This window comes from Scyliorhinus torazame, chromosome 2 (genome assembly GCF_047496885.1).
Source record: "Scyliorhinus torazame isolate Kashiwa2021f chromosome 2, sScyTor2.1, whole genome shotgun sequence".
In the NCBI taxonomy this organism is placed as follows: Eukaryota; Metazoa; Chordata; class Chondrichthyes; order Carcharhiniformes; family Scyliorhinidae; genus Scyliorhinus; species Scyliorhinus torazame.
The window spans coordinates 244,717,079-244,738,588 of NC_092708.1; the positions used below are offsets into that span (position 1 = coordinate 244,717,079).

The following is a 21,510-nucleotide window of genomic DNA, read 5'->3' on the forward strand; positions in this document are numbered from 1 at the left end:
CCACCTCTCCCCCCTTCCCCGGTGCCCTCAGTGATCTTCGATGTGCTTGGCTCTCCTAGCTCTACCGTTACACCTCGGTGTCTCCCCAGGATGCACATCTGAGGTGGAGGCCGCCTGCTTCTTAGCTCATCCCGTGGACTTTGATGCTCCTGGAGGGCATCCTCTTGGGACACTGGGGCCAGAGGGCCCCGTCTCACTTATTGACGGCACATGCACAGCCATGCCGCCCTGTCCCATGTGCTGGCTGTGAGACGCGGCCACATCAGAGGGGTGAAACTCAGGGGAGCTGGTGGCCACCATTGCCACTCCATGGATCCGGGTTAGCACCCGGCACTCCCTCCTCCCGCTCAGTGCCCATAGGGCCCTGGGGTTCACCTTGGGACAGAGAGGCATCTGATTCAAGCCCCTGATTCAAGCCCCTGCCCCTACATCACCTGGCTCCGTGAGCCCAGGCGGTTACTCATTGTCCGCACTATCGCATCGGCGCTCTCGGCAATGCTCCTCAGTGACTGGGACATGCTCTGCAGCGCATAGGCCACAGCCATCTGAGAGCGGGACATGTCCCACAGAATCTCACCAAGATCAGCCTGGTACTGGGTCACAGCCCCCAGCCAGTCGGACATTCTTCTGAGAGCCTCAGCCATGGCTGTCACCGACTGCACGACGCCTTCACTAAGGTGCCGTGTCGTGCACCAGGCTGTCCACTGCGGTGCCATCTTTGCAGTGTTGGCTTCGGTCCTATGCATTGCTCTGTGCTCGTAGCCTCTGGGACTCTTCCAAGAGGCTATGGATCTGCTGGAGTGACACTGATATCATGCTCTGAATGTCCCGGCCGCACACTTATGTCTCTATCAGCTCCAGGACAAACTCGTCAACAGGCTCAGCATCAGGTTGGGACCCAGCTGGTTCCTGGGATCCAGTAGCCCTCCAACTGCTGTCTATTCTGGGAGTTGGGGGTGGATGCTCGCGTGGGGGGGCGAAAAGGTCTGGCGGGGGATGGGGGGGGGCGGCATGGGTGACCACTCACTCGTGCTGCTGGTGTGGGTCATCGACCTTTTTCTTCATTGGAGTCCAGTCCTGCTGGTCACACCCCCGGTGCTCACAACCGCCGCCACCTCATCCCAGGCAGCACGTGCTGTCCTATGGCTGACCCTCTGCAACCCTTGGGGGAACAGGACATCCCTTCTGGCCTCCACAGCATCTAGCAGCCTCCCCAGATCTGCGTCCCCAAATCTTGGGGCCAGTCTCATGGGCGCCATTATTTTGTGTTGGCTGGGATTGGCTGAGCAAGTGTTGTTTAAGCGCTGCTCGACCTTGTTAGTGAGGGGCTGCCGAGCGTGGTGCTGGCGAATCACCTCGTGAGCCTGCATTTGCAGCGAAACGTCCATCAGGCCTCGTTAAGTGGACCAATTAATCGCCAAGCCGAGTGCCAAGGAGCAAGCGGCATTTCCCACTCGTTAACTTTTTTAAGCACTGGGGAGCGGAACTCAGAGATTGGGCCACCATTTTGAAAGGGTGCCCGATCTCTAAGTGAACTTGTGGGTCCCCCGCCCTATGCAATGTCACCCCCTACACACATGGGCATTATCCCACCCCCCCCCCAATTGAGGACACCCCACTATGTGGTCCCTGGGGGCCCCCTCTTCAGGCCCCCTCATGCTCCCTTCCAGGAACCCCACCCGTCATCCCCCCACCACCTGGAGGCCACTACTTACTTGCCCTGCACACCTCCACCCTTCAAACCTCAGCTCCACCGTCCTTTCATGGGCATGGCCCCACTCGGGCACTGACCCTTGGCAGTGTCACCCTGGCACCCTTGCACTGGCACTCAGGCAATACTCCAGCCAGCTTGGCAATGCAACCCAGCCACGTTGGCAGTGCCAGGCTGGCAGTGCCAAGGTGTCAGTGGAGAGTGCCCCACGTTCCAGTGGGAGGACCTTGGGGTCACCCTGCACTGACCCTGACCACCAGGGTCCTCTCATAGCCAGGGGGACCCGCCGGGTGCTGTTCCACGTTCTTGTGGACCAGCACTGATCTGCGCCGGGCTTCATCCTCCCTGGGGCAGCCGATGAATCGAAGGAGGCTGGTGTATCCTGGGTGGGGAGGCATTAAGTAGGTTTACGATCTATTTCCACGGGCATCGTTTGGTCCCGCCCCTTTTGGGCCGAGTTCCAAATCCGACGCTGCACGGGACTTGGGTGAATCCCACGAGGGGTGGAGGCTGCCAGTAAGCCCACGAGAGGACTCTCCCAGTATCCTGCACCCGCAGTGTGTTCTCGCTCGAGTGCAATTTCCTCGATCTCATTGAATGGGGGAGCGGACTCGATGGGCTGAATGGTCTACTTCTGCACCTACATCTTATGGTCTTAAGTGGTAGATTGCCCCATTTTTCTAGATTCATCCATGTTGGGATTGAACACATAACATGGGAGAGAGTCTTAAAAAATTTTTTTAGTGTACCCAATTATATTTTTCCAATTAAGGGGCAATTTACCATGGCCAATCCACCTACCCTGCTCATCTTTGTGTTGTGGGGGTGAGACCTCCGCAGACACGGGGAGAATGTGCAAACTTCACACGGACAGTGACCCAGGGCCGGGATCGCACCCGGTTCCTCAGCGCCGTAGGCAGCAGTGCTAACCACTGCACCACCGTGCCACCCTAAGATTGGGAGAGAGTCAGGCCATGCTCTCTGTGGATATTCCCCTTCTCCACCATTCCAAGCAACAGCCCTTGGTCATTTCACTTGGCTCCAGGACTGAGGGGTGAGGAGGAAAGTGAATAATGGGATCCTCGTGTCTCTGGTCCCCCTTGAGCATCTTGTGATACAACAGCAAATCTGGAGATCACACACACTGTTGCATTGCATTTATTTAGAAAATGCTCTTTCTTTGTGCTCCATGCTTTATCTCCTGATCCTTCCTGCATCTCCTCAGAAATGTGATAATTGGCAATAATTCTTTGCACGCCAGTTCTAGCAAGCAAAGCAGAGTCATTAATTGAAACCGAGCAATCATGGGGTTGATTGGACTTTCAAATGTGAATCTAACACTGCAGCACTAATGCTACACCCCCTTATCCTCATTTCTCTCTTGAGTATTTATCTTCAATATGCAAACCTTATTGCAAGGCAAAATGACAAAGCCAATTCTGGAAACCTGTCGCCGGGCCAGTTAATCGTTATGAAGACAGCGCTGTCTGCTTTCTTACGAAGCCACCATAAAGCTCCTGCAAAATAACCGGCATTGGTGGCTGTATTCTTCCTTGCATCAATGATTCAGAGAATTCTGAAAGGTCAGCGACTTTCAGATGACTCGTACTTTTTCTTTTGTTTGCTCACTTTTTCCTAAAGAAAATGCATTTGCACAAGGTTCACGCAGTCTGATATCATTGGAGGAAGGCAGACATCACATCCTGAATTTTCTACACTGGTTAAGACTCCATTTGATGCACCGGAAAATCATTAAGGTGTCAACATTTAGTGCACGTAATAAATTAAATAGGATGATCTGCGTCCTGGTCACCAGAGTGTGCATTTACACGATAGTCTTAAGGGTAGGCCTTTGAACTCTCGCTAAACTTGGACTGTTATTCTGACATAAGAACTAGGAACAGGAGTAGGCCATCTGGCCCCTCAAGCCTGCTCCGCCATTTAATGAGATCATGGCTGATCTTTGTGGACTCAGCTCCACTCTCCAGCCCGTACACCATATCCCCGAATCCCTTTATTCTTTAGAAAGGCATCTATCTTTTTCTTAAAAACGTTTAAAGAAGGAGCCTCAACTGCTTCACTGGGCAAGGAATTCCAGAGATTCACAACCCTTTGGGTGAAGAAGTTCCTCCTACACTCCATCCTTAATCTACCTCCCCTTATTTTGAGGCTATGCCCCCTAGTTCTGTTTTCCCCGACCAGTGGAAACAACCTGCTCGCATCTATCCTATCTATTCCCTTCATAATTTTATATGTCTCAATAAGATCCCCCCGCATCCTTCTAAACTCCAATGAGTACAGTCCCAGTCTACTCAACCTCTCGTCATAATCTAATCCCCTCAACTCTGGGATCAACCTAGTGAATCTCCTCTGCACTCCCTCCAGTGCCAATATGTCCTTTCTCAGGTAAGGACAAAACTGAACACAATACTCCAGATGCGGCCTCACCAACACCCTATACAATTGCAGCATAACCTCACTAGTCTTGAACTCCATCCCTCTAGCAATGAAAGACAAAACTCGATTAGCCTTCTTAATCACCTGTTGCACCTGCACACCAACTTTTTGCGACTCATGCAGCAGCACACCCAGGTCCCTCTGCACAGCAGCATGTTTTAACATCTTACCGTTTAAATAATAATCCATTCTGCTGTTATTCCTCCCAAAATGGATAGTCTCACACTTGGCAACATTGAATTCCATCTGCCAGACCCTAGCCCATTCACCTAACCTATCCAAATCCTTCTGCAGACTTCCGGTATCCTCTGCACTTTTTGCTTTACCACTCATCTTAGTGTCGTCTGCAAACTTTGACATATTGCACTTGGTCCCCAACTCCAAATCGTCTATGTAAATTGTGAACAACTGCAGGCCCAACACTGATCCTTGAGTGACCCCACTAGTTACAGGTTGCCAACCAGAGAAACACCCATTTATCCCCACTCTCTGCTTTCTGTTAGTTAACCAATCCTCTACCCATGCTACACTTTACCCTCAATGCCATGCATCTTTAGTTTATGCAGCAACCTTTTGTGTGGCACCTTGTCAAAAGCTTTCTGGAAATCCAGATATACCACATCCATTGGCTCCCCATTATCTACTGCACTGGTAACGTCATCAAAAAATTCTACCAAATTATTCAGACACGACCTACCCTTTGTGAACCCATGCTGCGTCTGCCCAATGGGACAATTTCCCTCCAGGTGCCCCGCTATTTCCTCCTTAATGATAGATTCCAGCATTTTCCCTACAACCTAAGTTAAGCATACCGGCCTATAATTACCCGCTTTCTGCCGACCTTTTTTAAACAGTGGTGTCACGTTTGCTACTTTCCAATCCTCTGGGACCACCCCAGAGTCTAGTGAATTTTGATAAATTATCACTAGTGCGTTTACAATTTCCCTAGCCATCTCTTTTAACACTCTGGGATGCATCCCATCAGGGCCAGAAGACTTGTCTACCTTTAGCCCCATTAGCTTGCCCAATACTGCCTCCTTAGTGATTACAATCATCTCAAGGTCCTCACCTATCATATCCTTATTTCCATCAGTCACTGGCATGTTATTTGTGTCCTCCACTGTGAAGACTGACCCAAAAAACCTGTTCAGCTCCTCAGCCATTTCCCCGTCTCCTATTATTAAATCTCCATCTTCCAAAGGACAAATATTTACCTTAGCCACTCTTTTTTGTCTTATATATTTGTAGAAGCTTTTACTATCTGCTTTTATGTTCTGAGCCAGTTTACTTTCATAGTCTACCTTACTCTTCTTTATGGCTTTTTTAGTAGCTTTCTGTTGTCCCCTAAAGACTTCACAGTCCTCTAGTCTCCCACTAATTTTTGCCATTTTGTATGTTTTTTTCCTTCAATTTGATACTCTCCCTCCCCTCCTTAAATATCCACGATCAATTTTTCCCCTTTCTACCGTCTTTCTTTTTTGTCGGTATGAACCTTTTCTGAACACTGTGAAAGATCGCTCGGAAGGTTCTCCACTGTTCCTCAACTGCTTCACCATGAAGTCTTTGCTCCCAGTCTACCTTAGCTAGTTCTTCTCTCATCCCATTGCAATCGCCTTTGTTTAAGCACAAAACACTAGTGTTTGATTTTACCTTGTCATCCTCCAATTGTATTTTAAATTCCACCATATTGTGGTCGCTCCTTCCAAGAGGATCCCGAACTATGGGATCATTAATTAATCCTGCCTCATTACATAGGACCAGATCTAGGACCACTTGTTCCCTTGTAGGTTCCATTACATACTGTCCAGGAAATTATCCCGGGCACATTCTATAAACTCCTCCTCAAGGCTGCCTTTACCAACCTGCTTAAACCAATCGATATGCAGATTAAAATCTCCCATGATAACCGCTGTACCATTTCTACATGCATCTGTTATTTCTTTGCATATTGCCTGCCCTACCATCCTGTTACTATTTGGTAGCCTATAGACTACTCCTATCAGTGACCTTTTCGCCTTACTATTCCTGATTTCCACCCAAATTGATTCAACCTGGGTATGGGTGAGATTCTCTGGCCTCCCCGCAGTGTGTTTCTCGGCGGTGTGAAGTGGCTCACCGTTGGCCGGTGGCAGGATCTTCTGGTTCCGTCCTGTCAATGGGTTTCCCCATTGAATCCACCCCATACCACCAGGAAACCCACAGCATGGGTGCGCCATCGGCGGGTCCGGAAGACCCATGCCTGGCGCGAACAGCCGGAAGATCTTGCCCAGTAAGACCAAAGTGACCCTGCAGTCCAGTGGAGTGAGACCTTTTCTCCCCAGGGAGACTCACTGCACTTTGCCGAGATACAAAGTAATGCCATAAGTCAAACTTTAGCTGTTTGCTACAGCATATTGCTACAGCTTTGGCATGAAGAAACGGTTATTGACAAGACTTTCCCGATGTTAAAGCATTCCATAGCTCTGACAATAGGCAAAAGCTCTGCCAATGTTGTTCCACAACGCTCTTTTTTACCTTGTGCTTTTAACATAGCAAAATATCCCCAAGCCCAGTTATTAAGCAAAAACTGATACCAAATCACAGAAGGAAATATTGGGTCTAGTACCCAAAAACCTGGGAGGTTGTAGGGAGATTCGTAAAAGAGGAGAGGAGGTAGAGAGGTTTAGGGAGGGTATTCTGGGGTTAGACAGAAGCAACTGAATGGTGGAGCAGTAAAAAGAGGCTGGAATTGGAGGAGAGATTTTGGATAGTCATAGGGCGGAGGAGGTTACAAAGATAGAGAGGGCTCAGGCAAATAGAACACTAAATGTGCATGGAAGCCTCACAAAATGACTCCCACTCTATTTCCCTATCTTGTCCCCTCCCGCATGTCAAGTGGGATCAGACGATCAACATATGGGAAATCACAGTTGTGAGCTCATGGTACACGGTTCCACGATAGAATGTGCTGGAACATGCGATAATTTGCTCTGCATTTTCTCCTTCTTAGGCAGTCCCTCGGAGTTGAGAATAACTTGCTCCCATGCTATAAATGAGTTCTCAGGTGACTGAGGTAGCCTTTAGCTAATGCCTGTTTATCCTTGGCCCATTTGCAAAATCATGTCCAGATTTTTTACATGATCTCATTGAATGGGGGAGCAGGCTCGAAGGGCCAGATGGCCTACTCCTGCTCCTAGTTCTTATGTTCTTATATAAAATGGGATTGGATTGGATTTGTTTATTGTCACGTGTTCCGAGATACAGTGAAAAGTATTTTTCTGCGAGCAGCTCAACAGATCATTTAGTACATGGGAAGAAAAGGGAATAAAATAAAATACATAATAGGGCAACACAAGGTATTACTGAATATCATAATCCTGACTTCTGTAAAATGCAGAAAATATTGCAAAGGAACCATCTGTGAGTTGCTATCATGTCTTGAGTCAAATTCAAAATTAATTCAACACCATCTAATGGCTTCCATTTTGTTACCAGTCATCATAAGACAGTGAGATATAGGAGCAGAATTAGGCCTTTCGGCCCATCGGGTTTGCTCCGCCATTCGATCATGACTAATATTAGCTGGATGTGCAGAAATGGTGTATTGTTTCGATGCATAAGCCAAACTATGGAACTCAAGAACATAGATTCATGTTCTTGATACTCAGGTAACAAGATCATAAATCTGTCACTGTCTTCTGCCAGTGAGAAGGCACAATGCATGAGAGAGGGTAGATCAGGGGTGAGTTACCTTGGGCTACACTTAGCACCCTTCGTAGTGGCTGGTTCTAAACAGATGAAAATCTTATACGGATGGAGAATCAGTAAATTCTTGGTATGTATCCAAACGTCAGCATTCAGGTTCCACTTCAGACTCACAGATATTAGGAATGACACAAGTGTTTACTATATTTTGCACAACATCATATTGCTGTACAACGTTTTAGCATGTCCAACTCTATAACTGAGATTGACTCTTTGTCTTCCTGAAACAGTCAGGCTGTTTGGAGAGCAACAATTTGTGTGGCAATGTGTGAGGAAAATGTGTGAGAACATTATGGCCAAGCATTAGTCACGTATTAATGACCTGTCTTCTTATCAATAATTTGAACTTAATTTTAGTCCTGTGTGTTCCTGCCAATCTGTGCCAAGATGAAACCATTCAAACCAAAGGCAGACCAAGGTCACCCAGTCTCAGGATTGGAGTAGGCTTTAAATATGGTATTAGATTCTATAGGACTTAAAAAAAAATATTTAACCATTTAACCGCTCCGGGTTTGGCTGGGATCGATACAAAAGCTAAATTTAAACCATCGGCAATTGTTTTGTTGAACTCAGAGTAATGATCCTTGGTATCAGTTTCTGTCCAGTCACTGGGAAGATCTTGAAACAATGGAGAAAGTTACAAGCACAGGAAATACCTCACACTGCAACTTTAATTAATGAATCAGATGTTTGTTTTTCAGAGGATCCTGGGAGGAAACTGTCAATTGAAGAGGAGGAAGCGAAACGCATTGCAGAAATGGGAAAACCCATTTTGGGCGAGCATCCAAAATTGGAGGTCATCATTGAAGAATCCTATGAATTCAAGGTAAGAAATCATTATATTTCAATTTCAAATTATGGAACAGAACTTGATGAATCTATAAAACAGATTGGGTGGAATTTTCCTGCCATTCCTGCCGACAGGATCATCCAATCCTGCCTATAGCATCGCAGCCCCCCCCCCCCCACCTACCACGGGTTCCCTGACGGCGGAGGAGGTGCGAACAACGGGAAACCCTTTTGACAGTGGCAGGCCCGGAAGATCCAGCTGCCAGCCAATGGCAGACCGCCTCCGCCACCACAAAACATGCCACGGGGAGTGTGGAAAATCCCACTCTGTATCATCAATTCAAAATTAGCCATCAAAACAAGGCTGATAATCGCAAAATGCTGCATTCGATCACTTTTGACATATGGTAGGATGTGTTGGACGATTAGTGAAGGTCGGGAGTGTTGGACGATCAATGAACCAAAGCAGAGAAGAATTGAGGCTGAGGAGTTATATGGTGTTTGAGGTGAATGATCAAGATATCTTGGACAAGTGATACGAGCAATGAAGAGGTGCTGGTAAAATCTGAAAACCAGAGAACTCAACTGACCAAAATCAGGAAGAGCCAGTTGGAAATTCATGGGCATGTCATAAGAAATCATTATTTAGAAAGTCTGGTGCGAGTGGGTAAGATCATCGAGGTAGATAAAAAATGATCTGTTAAAATGGGCTTCCAAGCTGGATGCAAAGTAATGGTGGAGAGTTAAATGTACCACTCAATGAAGGTGATCCATGTCTCCAGAGTAATAGGGAGCGATTCTCCCAAAATATTTCAAAGTTCATTTGTGGCGGGCTTTTCAGGGAGTTTCCCTTCGGCTCAGCTGGCGAGTTCCCCACCACTATTCAATGACACTTAGTCACTTTTGTGGACACTGGGGGGTTCCTCACTGGTTTAGCCCACACTTAGGGCTGGATTCTCCTGCCCCGCCCGCCGCAAGAATGCCACGGGCGAGCCTTGTACAATGGCGAACCCCATTGACCTCGGGCAGGATTCTCCAGTTGCTGGGTGAATGCGGCCGAAGAATCGTGCCCTTAGAATTTTCTTTCGCACTGGGGAGCTGAACTCAGACATCGGGCCGCCATTTTGAAAGGGTGTCCTGATCGCTAAGTGAGCTTGTCCCCCGGCCCATGGGCAATGTTACCCCCAAATACATGGACACTACTGCATACCCCCCAAGTGAGGGCACCACGCTATGGGATCCCTCCTCTTCAGGCCCCCCAAGCCCCCTTACAGCACCTTTCTAGGACTCTCACCCATCACCCCACCCCAACCTCCCAGAGGCACCTACTTACATGCCCTGCGCTCCACAATCCTTCACACCCCACCCCCCACACTTATTTCATGGGCCTGGCCCCACTCGCCCCTTGACAGAGCCACCCTTACACTTGGGCACCCTTGCACTGCCAACCTGGCAACTAGGCAGTGCCCCATTGGCTTGGCAGTGCCAGAGTAGCAGTGTCTAGGTGCCCGCATTCCAGGGGTAGAGCCAGGGTGCCACCCTGCACTTACCGTGACCACCAGGGGTCTCTGATGGCCCAGGAGGACCCCCCCAGATGCCATTCCGCCTAGTGCACATTTGTGTGGACCAACACTGACCGGCGCCCGGCTGCAGCCTCCCTGGGGAGGCAGTTGGATCCCATGTAGATAGGTCGTAAATAGGTTTACGACGTACCTCCGCGAGCATCATTTGGTCCCGCCCATTTACGGCAGGGTTCCGATTCAAATGTCTCGCGGGGCTCCAGAAAATTTCGCGAGGCATGGAACCTGTCGGGAGACTCGCTGGAAGCCTCTCTGTGTTCTCCCTTGAGCGTAATGCGGCCGGAGAATCGTGCCCATGGTGGTCCATGATCACCAATGCCCTCTTAGGTCATGGTACCTGAAGAGAGAGGGATACAGGTCACAATAAATAATATAGAAGTGATTTCCCTAACAACAGGCCTGCATAGCTTTTGAAAGTCTCTAGAGAAATTAGATTAAATTAAAGGTGAAATAGATGTACCCGCTGTTTGCAATCTCTACTTTGTTATGATAAAATTGCGGTTACAGGTCTCTGAAATTAATTTAGAACACTATTATTAGGGTTTCACTGAATAAAGTCACATGAATAAAGGGAATTATTTTACATTTTGGAACCAGAATTAAGAGGGCATTGGAGCCAAGTGTTTAGCTTAGTAGCAAGGAAAATTTGGGGTGTGGGTGATGTCGCACATGGGGCACATTTAGTGCCCATCCCTAGTCATTAAGAAAACATTGTGGTGAGCTTTTAACTATTGCAATCCGCTTGTTTTCAAGAAGATCTTCGGCCCTTAAGCTGTCACATCTTAGGAAGAGCAAGATTTTCACTCGCCTCACATTTGCATCCCCGGATCCTGGCAGATTCGACAGGATCAGGATCAGTTGAATATGTTCAGTGAGCATCTGACAGGATTCTTGCTTGCATTAGGAGCCCACCTCAAGAACTGGATGGGAATCAGAACTGGTGGCTTCTCTGAAGTTGCAGACTTAATTTGCCTCATATTTGATTATGCTTCCTCATAAAATGTACATCCCTCCTCCATGCACTGCAGCAGTAATGTGTGCCAAAAATGCAAGGCGTTCCAAGCACCCAGGGTTGCTGCGGTGGCTAATCTATTATTCAACATGTTCCTGTCATTTGCATCTCATTAGAATAAAGCTGCTTGTAGCTGGGAAAATATATTGAATTCTTGTCATCAGTTGTTATGGGAAATCCCAGAAGTGGTGTCAGCATATGAGCAGCACGGTAGCACAGTGATTCGCACTGTTGCTTCACAGCTCCAGGGTCCCAGGTTCGATTCCCGGCTTGGGTCATTGTCTGTGTGGAGTCTGCACGTTCTCTCTGTGTTTGCGTGGGTTTCCTCCAGGTGCTCCAGTTTCCTCCCACAAGTCCTGCAAGACGTGCTTGTTAGGTGAATTGGACATTCTGAATTCTCCCTCAGTGTACCCGAACAGGTACCGGAGTGTGGCAACTAGGGGATTCTCACAGTAACTTAATTGCAGTGTTAATGAAAGCCTACTTGTGACACCAATAAAGATTATTATTATTAGGTCTTGGGAAATCAGTGGAATAGCTGTTGAGACAATTCCCCTTCATCGACCTTATCCTCAACGCCCCCTGCCCCACCCCCCCCCGACACACCTTAATTATGCTGATGAGCTAGTCTTTCTGGAGGAAACACAACCTTCACCTTGTGTGGATTCCTATTGTCCACAGAGTTAAATCTGATCATGTATTTCTCTCTGAGATAACTCTCCATTTCCACCTTGAAGAAATTTAGCTACTTGTACCTGCTAACCTCTCTTGGTATAAACTATTTGTAAACAAAAAACACACAGCTCTCAGCAATGTTTTCTTATCTCTTACCTAAATCTTCATTTTTTTAGTTGATGTTTACCTCAATTTAGACTTGTATTGCCTTGCTATGCAGTCTCATACCTTTTTAGATAGTACTGACTCCCCAATTACATAACTGAGGTTGTTCAGAATCATAGAGGAAGTGGATTTATGCTTTAACTACCTGGCCTCCACTATTGTAGGCCTTGGCCCCAGCAAAACCTTTTGCCATATCTCATCCTGAGTGTTACCCAGCTGCAGACCCAACTTTTGCTTTTCCAACTCCAATGACAACATAACTAACTCCCTACAACTGGTTTGGCAGAGGAACAGTTAGCAGCAGGAGTAGACCATTCGGCCCTTCAAGCACGCTGCACCATACGATAAGATCATGGTTGATCTGACTGTAGTCTCAACTCCGTGTTCCTGTCCGAAACCCCCCCACACCGAACAGTCATTCAGAGTCTTACCGTTCAGAAATCTATCCAACTCAGATAAGGCTTTATTGAAGCTCACTCTTCGCTGCCAAAAACACATACTATTGTAAGATCATCCAAGACATCAAAGATAACTCCCAGCTTCTTTAGTCTATTGAAGTAAATGCTCCTAAAGTGTAAAACAAACTCTCTTTTATATCTTCTCCCCCACACCTTCACTTATAACAAGAACAGTAAGGGAACTCAGATTTTGTCATCATCTTACTAGATTACATCTTTCCCATTGTTTTTGGTGCATCTCCTGCCCTCTATTCAAAAGCCAAGTCCTCTCCTTCCAGTCCTCTACCTATCCTAGTCCTCATGGGCTGTCTTTCTAGCCTTTCTTCCATCTATTTCTTCAGGTTGATCTCCTCTCTTTCAAAACTACTGTCATCACCCCCTCCCTAAAAATACCCAGTCTTCATTATCCGCCCCATTTCTATCCTCCCTTTCCTCTCCAAAGCCCTTGAACATGATGTCCTTTCACAGATCCATGCCCATCTCTCCTGCAACTCCCATCTGAATTCCACCATTGACAAGAGCAGACACAGTATAAGACAAGAAACACAACACTTCCTGGGCAGTCCATCTGGAGACAGCACAGGGCCAGGACCTCATTAGCAAGACACTCACACAGTCACAACGTGCTGAGTACCAAGTCTGATGTATAAATAGTTGGATGGAATAAAACTGCATTGTACCAATCGGAACCGTGTTGGTTCGTCTGTACCTCAGAGCACCCAACAAGGCTCCTCCAGTGCCTCTCTGCTATCCATCTTGGTTGGATTTCTGTCACTTAATTCAACCTTGACAGAGGAACATAGGACTTAGGAGCAGGAGTAGGCAATTCGGTCCTTTGCGCCAGTTCCGCCATTCAATAAGATTATGGCAGATTTGGTTGTGGTCTTAACTCCACTCTCCTGTCTCGCCCCCTGGAACTGTAGACTCCATTCACTGTCACAAATCTGTCTAACTCAGCCTCAAATAAGTTATTCCATTGTAGTCAGAATACCTCTACCAAGAGAATGAAAATTAGGCAAGTTCCATAATGGATGGTTTAATTTGCATCAAGTCCCATTCATCCATTATCCCAGTGTTTACTGATCCTTATTGGCTCCAGAAATGCGTTAGTTTTAACGTTTTCAGCCTTGTTAACCGATCCTTTGATGGACTCACCTCTGCTCTCTATAACCTGCCCTCTAAAATCTTTGGACAGGACTTCCCGCATGTTTCACAGTGGCGGAGACGACCCATCATTGGACGGTGGCAGGATATTCAGGTCCTGCTGCTGTCAATGGTGTTTACCATTATATGCAACCCCTGCCACCTGGAAAACCAAGGCAGAGTTTTGCCGTCAGCAGATCCGGAGCAGCCCACCAGCAGGAATGGCCAAATAAACTATTTCTGGCTTCTACCCAATTTACATCATTTTACCATCGATGGCTGTGCCTGTCAGGCTTCTAAGCTCTGGAAATCCCTCCCTAAAACGCCTCGCTCCTCTTGTCTTTCTTCCCTCCTTCCACAATCTCCCGGGAACGTACTCCATGAACCAATCTTTTGGTCACCTATCCTGACAAGTTGAGCTTCCCTGTCCTGTGCTTAGTCCGGCTTCTTGAGTGCCACGTTAGGAGGTGGGTGACCCAAAATAATGGTGCGGACGTTGTGAGTGCCAATGTCCCACCTCTGTTCCTGACATCAGAAGTGTCCACAAAAGTGTGTGGCTTTTTTTCACCATGGTTAAGGATTGCAGTTCGAAGTCCAGAACACCTTAAAAATCCTGGGACCGTGATTGCAATTTGCTCACCATCTTGTTTGCCACCTTTCTGGCCACACCACACTCGATCCCTCACATGCTGCCAGTTACCCTTACTGTACATAGGCAGCGAAAGGATGGTGAGTAAAAAAGCCAAGTGTTGGGAGCAGGGCAGAGTAGAGCATGCAAGTTAGGGTGGCAAGCAAGGTGAGCAAGTGGGTGGCGAGCACTCACAGGGCCCACAACAATGATGTTAACAATGACGCCAGACCTCCAGATGCAACCACATACTTTCCACAAGGTCAGACTTCCCCAATCGGAGCCTGGGACCATCCAACCACAGCCGCCGACCAAGTAAGCGAGGGAAATGCGGCGGTCTGCAGGTTAGACTGAAGTAATGGGGTTTCAGCACCCCTCTCCCCAGCATACCCCTGGCAAACGTCCAAGCGATCGGAAACAAGCTGGATGAACTTAACGCTAGACTTATCTCTCAGAGGGAAGTAAGAGACTGCTGTGTGCTCTGTTTCACAGAGACATGGCTGACCCCTGCCTCACCGGACTATGCCATGCAACCTGAAGGCTTCTCAATTCACCGGGCGGACCGCACCGCATCATCAGGCAAAGCAAAGGGTGGAGGGGTTTGCCTCCTCATCAACTCCTCCTGATGCTTGGATGTGGCGACTCTGGCGACCGACTGCTCCCCGGACCTGGAATACCTGACCGTGAAGTGCCGCCCATATTATCTTCCACGTGAGTTCACTTCAGCCATTATCACAGCGGTCTACATCCCACCCCAGGCAGAAGTGAGAAAGGCGCGAGATGAACTGTACACAGTAATAAACAACTATGAAACAGAACACCCGGATGCCTTGTTCATCGTGGCCGGAGACTTCAACAAGGCCAACCTCAAGCGTATACTGCCAAAATTCCACCAGCACATCTCCTGTCCCACCAGGGGCGACAACACTCTTAGCCACTGCTACTCAAAAATCAAGGGCGCCTACCGTTCCATCCCCCGACTGCACTTTGGGAAATCAGACCATAAGACGGTGCTCCTTCTCCCGGCATACAAACAGAAACTCAAGCGGGAGAATCCAGCTAAGAAGGTCGTGTAGTGCTGGTCCGAGGAAACAGAAGAGCGCCTACGTGACTGCTGGAGACAGTGGACTGGTCCATATTTAAGAACTCAGTGACCAACTTAAATGAGTATGCCACCACCGTCACAGACTTCATCAGCAAATGTGTGGACGACTGCGTGCCAAAGAAAGCAGTACGTGCGTTCCCCAACCGGAACCTATGGCTCAGTCGCGAGATTGACTCCCTACTGAAGGACAGGTCTGAGGCGTTCAAGTAGGACAACCCTGACCTATACAAGAAATCCAGGTACGACCTCCGCAAACCATCTGAGATGCCAAGAGAGAATATCAAACCAAGCTAGAGTCACAGACTGTCGGCAGTTGTGGCAAGGACTAAGCAAGATAACGGTCTACAAAGCAAAGCCGAGCAGTATCTCCGACAGCAGCGCACCCCTCCCTGATGAACTCGATGCATTCTATGCTCGGTTCGAGCAGGAAACCAACAATCCGCTGTCGAGTGCTCCAGCAGCCAATAACTCACCCATACCCACCATCACAGCATCCAAAGTCAGATCGGCCTTCCTGAAAGTGAACCCTCGGAAGGCGACGGGCCCGGACGGGATCCCTTGTTGTGCACTCAGAGCCTGCGCGGACCAGCTGGCAGAGGTGTTGGCGGACACCTTTAACCTGTCCCTACTCCACTCCGAGGTCCCCACCTTCTTCAAGAAGACCACCATCATACCGATGCCAAAGAAGAACCAGGCAACGTGCCTTAATGACTACGGTCTAGTGGCCCTGACTTCAGTCATAATAAGGGGTTTGAGAGATTGGTCGTGAAGCGCCTCACCTCCATACTTCCAGAAAACCTTGATCCACTGCAATTCATATACCGCCACAACCGGTCCACAGCAGACGCCATTTCCCTGGCCCTACACGCATCCCTAGAGCATCTCGACAACAAGGACTCCTACATCAGACTCCTATTTATTGACTACAGCTCCGCCTTCAACACCATAATCCCAGCTAAGCTCATATCAAAGCTCCAAAACCTAGGACTTGGCTCCTCACTCTGCAACTGGATCTTCGACTTTCTGACCCACAGACCACAATCAGTAAGAATAAACAACAACACGTCCAATACCGGGGCCCCGCAAGGCTGCGTACTCTACTCCCTGTACACACACGACTGCATGGCAAAATTTGGTTCCAACTCCATCTAAAAGTTTGCTGACGATACGACAGTAGTGGGCCGGATCTCGAATAACAACGAGTCAGAATACAGGAGGGAGATAGAGAACCTAGTGGAGTGGTGCAGCGGCAACAATTTCTCCCTCAATGCCAGCAAAGCTAAAGAGCTGGTCATTGACTTCAGGAAGCAAAGTACTGTACACACCCCTGTCGGCATCAACGGGGCCGAGGTGGAGATGGTTAACAGTTTCAAATTCCCAGGGGTGCACATCTCCAAAAATCTGTTCTGGTCCACCCACGTCGACTCTGCCACCAAGAAAGCACAACAGCGCCTAGACTTCCTCAGGAAACTAAGGTAATTCGGGATGTCCACATTAACTCTTACCAACTTTTACAAATGCACCATAGAAAACATCCTATCTGGCTGCATCACAGCCTGGTATGGTAACTGCTCAGCCCAGGACCGCAAGAAACTTCAGAGAGTCGTGAACACAGCCCGGTCCATCACACAAACCTGCCTCCCATCCATTGACTCCATCTACACCTTCCGCTGCCTGGGGAAACCCACCCGGCTTACTCACACTTCCAACTTCTTTCATCGGGCAGGGGATACAGAAGTCTGCGAACACACACGAACAGACTCAAAAACAGCTTCTTCCCCGCTGTTACTAGACTCCTAAATGACCATCTTATGAACTCATTAACATCACACCCCTGTATGCTTCATCCGATGCTGGTGCTTATGTAGTTACATTGTGTACCTTGTGTTGCCCTATTATGTATTTTCTTTTATTTCCTTTTCTTTTCATGTACTGAATGATCTGTTGAGCTGCTCGCAGAAAAATACTTTTCACTGTACCTCGGTACACGTGACAATAAACAAATCCAGTCAAATCCAATCCAATGTCAGAGGCACCGTACATGTGCCTTGGGCAGAGCAGGTGCCAATTTCCTGTTCCCGGCGCACAATGATGATGTCAACGGCACTGACTTCCTGTTCCAGTGTGGTGATTGGAGATACAGTGGTCCTAACATTGCTTTATGCGGCTTGCTGTCAGATTTCCTTTTTAATTACCCAATTAATTTTTTTTCCAATTAAGGGACAATTTAGCATGGCCAATCCACCTAATCTGCACATCTTTGGGTTGTGGGGGTGAAACCCACGCAGACATGGGGAGAATGTGCAAACTCCACACGTACAGTGACCCAGGGCCGGGATTTGAACCCGGGTCCTCAAGCGCCACAGTCCCAGTGCTATCCACTGCCACCCTTTGCTGTCAGATTTTACTGGATCACACTTCTGTGGTGCCTTTTGACATATCACGATGCAAAAAGTGCAAATTGTCGTCGTTACTTATGGGCAGCACATCTTAAAGGGATGGAAAATTCACACCTCGTTTGTCATTGTCTCCGTTCCATTCTCCTGCGTCTTGTCTGTGCTCTTTGAACTCCTGCCAGTGGTAGAGTGGTGAGACATCTGCTCTTGTCATGTTTGTCACTGGCTGTATCCTGCTGTTCTATTACATATTAGGATACAGAATTCTGGCTGTCAACTCATCCAATTATGTTATCAGCAGCAATGACTCTATTTAAAGAGGAATAAGAAAATTAAGATTAATCTTTTTTTTGGCAGTCTGGTTTCTAAAAGTGAATCTTACTAATTATTTTAAACATAGAGTGCAATGGGAATTAGGTTGTTACAGATTTTAAAATGCGATTTAAAAGCTATGGCCAATCTCCAATATAGAGAAAATCTCTAGATTGCCATGAATCAGTTGCATTGTTATATTGGGCAGGATTCTCCGACCCCCCGCTGGGTCGGGGAATCGCCGGGGGCTGGCGTGAATCCCGCCCCCGCTGGTTGCCAAATTCTCTGGCACCGGATATTCTGTGGGAGCGGGAATCGCGCCGCGCCGGTCGACGAGCCCCCCCCCCGGCGATTCTCCGGCCCGCGATGGGCGGAAGTGCTGCTGCTGGAATGCCTGTCCCGCCGGCGAGGATCAAACCACCTCTCTTCCCGGGGGACGAGGTGGCGGGGGCAGGCTCCGGGGTCCTGGGAGGGGCGTGGGGCGATCTGGCCTTGGGGGGTGCCCCCATGGTGGCCTGGCCCGCGATTGGGGCCCACCGATATGCGGGCGGGCCTGTGCCGTGGGGGCACTCATTTACTATGCGTCGGCCGTGTAGGTCTCCGCAATGGCCGACGCGAAGGTGGCCCCCCCTGCGCATGCACAGGAATGACATCAGCAGCCGCTGACGCTCCCGCGCATGCGCGAAACTCCACCGCCCGACTAAGTCCTTTTGTCCCCGACTGCCGTGGCACCAAAGGCCTTTCCTGCCGGTCGGCGGCGCGCAAACCACTCCGGCGCGGGGATAGCCCCTCAAGGTGAGGACTTGGCCCTTAAAGGTGCAGAGAATTCCGCACCTTTGTGGCGGCCCAAAGTTCACGCCACTCCATCCCGCTGGGACCCCCCGCCCCGCCGGGTAGGGGAGAATCCTGCCCATTGGTTGTGAGGCACACACACAAAGCGATAATGCACCTTTACTCATTTGGCAACATCTTGCTTTTACTAGATTGATTATTTAATATTGTAATGTTTTTCTTCTGGCCACCATGGCAACAGATAAATTCAATGTCGTCAGGCAGCAGGAATAATGAAGTACTCGATTGTAATTGACTCTTGTGTTGGCATGATCAAAAGTGAGTAGTCTTTATTCTCCAATGAATGAGTGTTGTTCGCACATGCCAGAGCAGTGGTAGACAACCTAGCCTGGTGAGTGGGCCGCCTGAGTGGCTCTCTTTCATCTCAGTGGACCGCAAGATTGAAATCGGGCCTGTTGACTAACCATGACCCTGTGAATAAGATTGAATACATTTTATACACGCCAAATATTTCATAACAAGCTATAGAAAATGTTCAATCATTTATATATTAATAGAACTGTCATCAAATTTAAATGGTAAAATCAAATAAATATTTACACTCTGGACACAGACAGAGTGCACGGCTCTCACAGTCAATATTGTGAGCAATTAGCACGCACCTTACTTCACTTGCCCTTGCTTTATGTATGTATCGCTTCAGTAAAATTGGTGGGAAAAAAACTACACGGACGGAAATCAGCGGAATGTGGCAACCCTGCGCATGGGCAACGGTGAACAAAATGCCTGGTGGGCCGCACTCCGAACGCAGATGGGCTGCAGGTGACCTCTGGGTTGCAGGTTGCCCACCACTGTGCCAGAGTCTTGCCAACTCCCATCAACCAACTCAGTTGTCCTTTCAGGCTAAATATGCTTGTTCGCAATCTGGGTATCTTGCTTAATCCTGAGTTGAGCTTAGCTGCCCCACACTTAGGTTGGCTTTTAGAGTGCCAAGGTTAGGTTGGATTGGGGGTGGGTGACCCAAAGTAATGGTGTCGATGTTGTGTCAGAAATCTTAGTGAGAACAGGGAGAGCACAAGGCTGCAAACTCATCCACATCGCTGCTTAGACCAATTAAAATAGTTACGGGCCTTGTTAAAAGCCTTACTCGGTTTTAAATTTGTTCAAGGCGTTCAGGAGTTGTCTGCCTCAGTCTCACTGAAGGCAGGCGTGGACCAAATCGGTTGATCACCAGGGAGGCCAGAAGAGTTTTTGAAGATAGGTTTTGAGGCTGACCAAAGCTGAAAGGGCTCATACGTATGTCGGAAATGTCACAGCTGCCCATCAGGGGATCAGGTGCGGAGACCCCATTAAGACATCTGCCAGTTCAGAGAGATCGTAATCATCCTGGCATCACATGGGCATCGGAGCAGTGGGCAAGGCTATTTAGAATCCAACTGGGCACAACGAAGGCTGCAGCTGGAAATGGGCATTGTACCCTCAGAAACCGAGGCTGTTGGCGATGAGGTGCACCAGTCTGCACAGGAAAGGCAGAGCACTGGGCTTCAGGTGGACAGATGAGTGGGATGAGGGATACAAAGGAAAAGGAGATATCGCCCTGAACACAGCCTCGGCAGACAGAGGCAAAACCAACTCAACATCAGAGAGTTAGTGCCGAAGGAGACTGCGACTTTCATGGGAGATGTTCACAGACACCTGACCTCACACCACTGCCCTTCCAGTAGTAGTTATAACCCTTCCTTGGATTATCGGGAGATCCCCTGTCTAGGTGGTTCCTTTGCCATTAGAGTTGGACCTACCCTCTGTCAGGGATCGTGTGTCTGCTGATGTGCAATGGCATTCCCATGTTAAAACATATCCCGCACCAGGCGTCTACCTAGAAGAAGAAGAGTAGTTATGGTCACTGTGGTCATGAATATTGTCACCATTGGATCCTTTGAAAGGCCAGTTGCAGACCTCTGCCCCTTCGCACAGAATTGCTATCGTAGAATCATAGAATTTATAGTGCAGAAGGAGGCCATTCGGCCACCCTGTCTGCACCAGCTTTCACAATGGGCATTGTAACTTAGTGCCATTAAGATGAAACTCTGTTTTTAGCAGTCTGATTCACAGGCGGCTGCACACTGATGCACTACCCAGGTGACAGATACCCTCTTCTCCAAGGCTGGGTAACAGATTCACAACTGGCGGTGCATCACAGTCTCAGAAGGCACTGGGATTTCACTGTCGCTGGATTTCCCAGAGTCCAGGGCATCATCAGTTGCATCCATGTTGCCATCAAGGCACCCAGTGACCGGCCAGTAAGACCCATCAAGAGGAAGGGTTTCCACGCCATCAGCATCCAACTAGTCTGTGACCACAGCAAGAGTTTCCTCCATTTGTGCGCTCGTTTACTGGACATTTTTCATGACTCTTTCACCCTCCATGTGTCCTCCTGCTGCCCTCCAGGAAGCAGATTGTGGCTGCTGTGCAGCATTCAAAATACACAGGAGTGACGGGCAAATTAGCCTGTCAAAAGCCCTGGAAAGTTCAATCCCTGAGGT

At 48.5% G+C, this 21,510-nt stretch overlaps 1 protein-coding gene across 4 annotated transcripts in view; it reads left to right on the plus strand.

Annotated features, from left to right (window-relative positions):
* The window catches only part of slc8a3 (solute carrier family 8 member 3), an 818,116-nt gene that overhangs the window by 704,071 nt on the left and 92,535 nt on the right, over positions 1 to 21,510 (plus strand). For all 4 annotated transcript variants that reach the window (XM_072485824.1, XM_072485815.1, XM_072485835.1 and 1 more), the window contains one exon: positions 8,614 to 8,738. In XM_072485824.1, the coding sequence (XP_072341925.1) occupies positions 8,614 to 8,738 (125 nt within the window). The remainder of the gene's footprint in view (positions 1 to 8,613; positions 8,739 to 21,510) is intronic.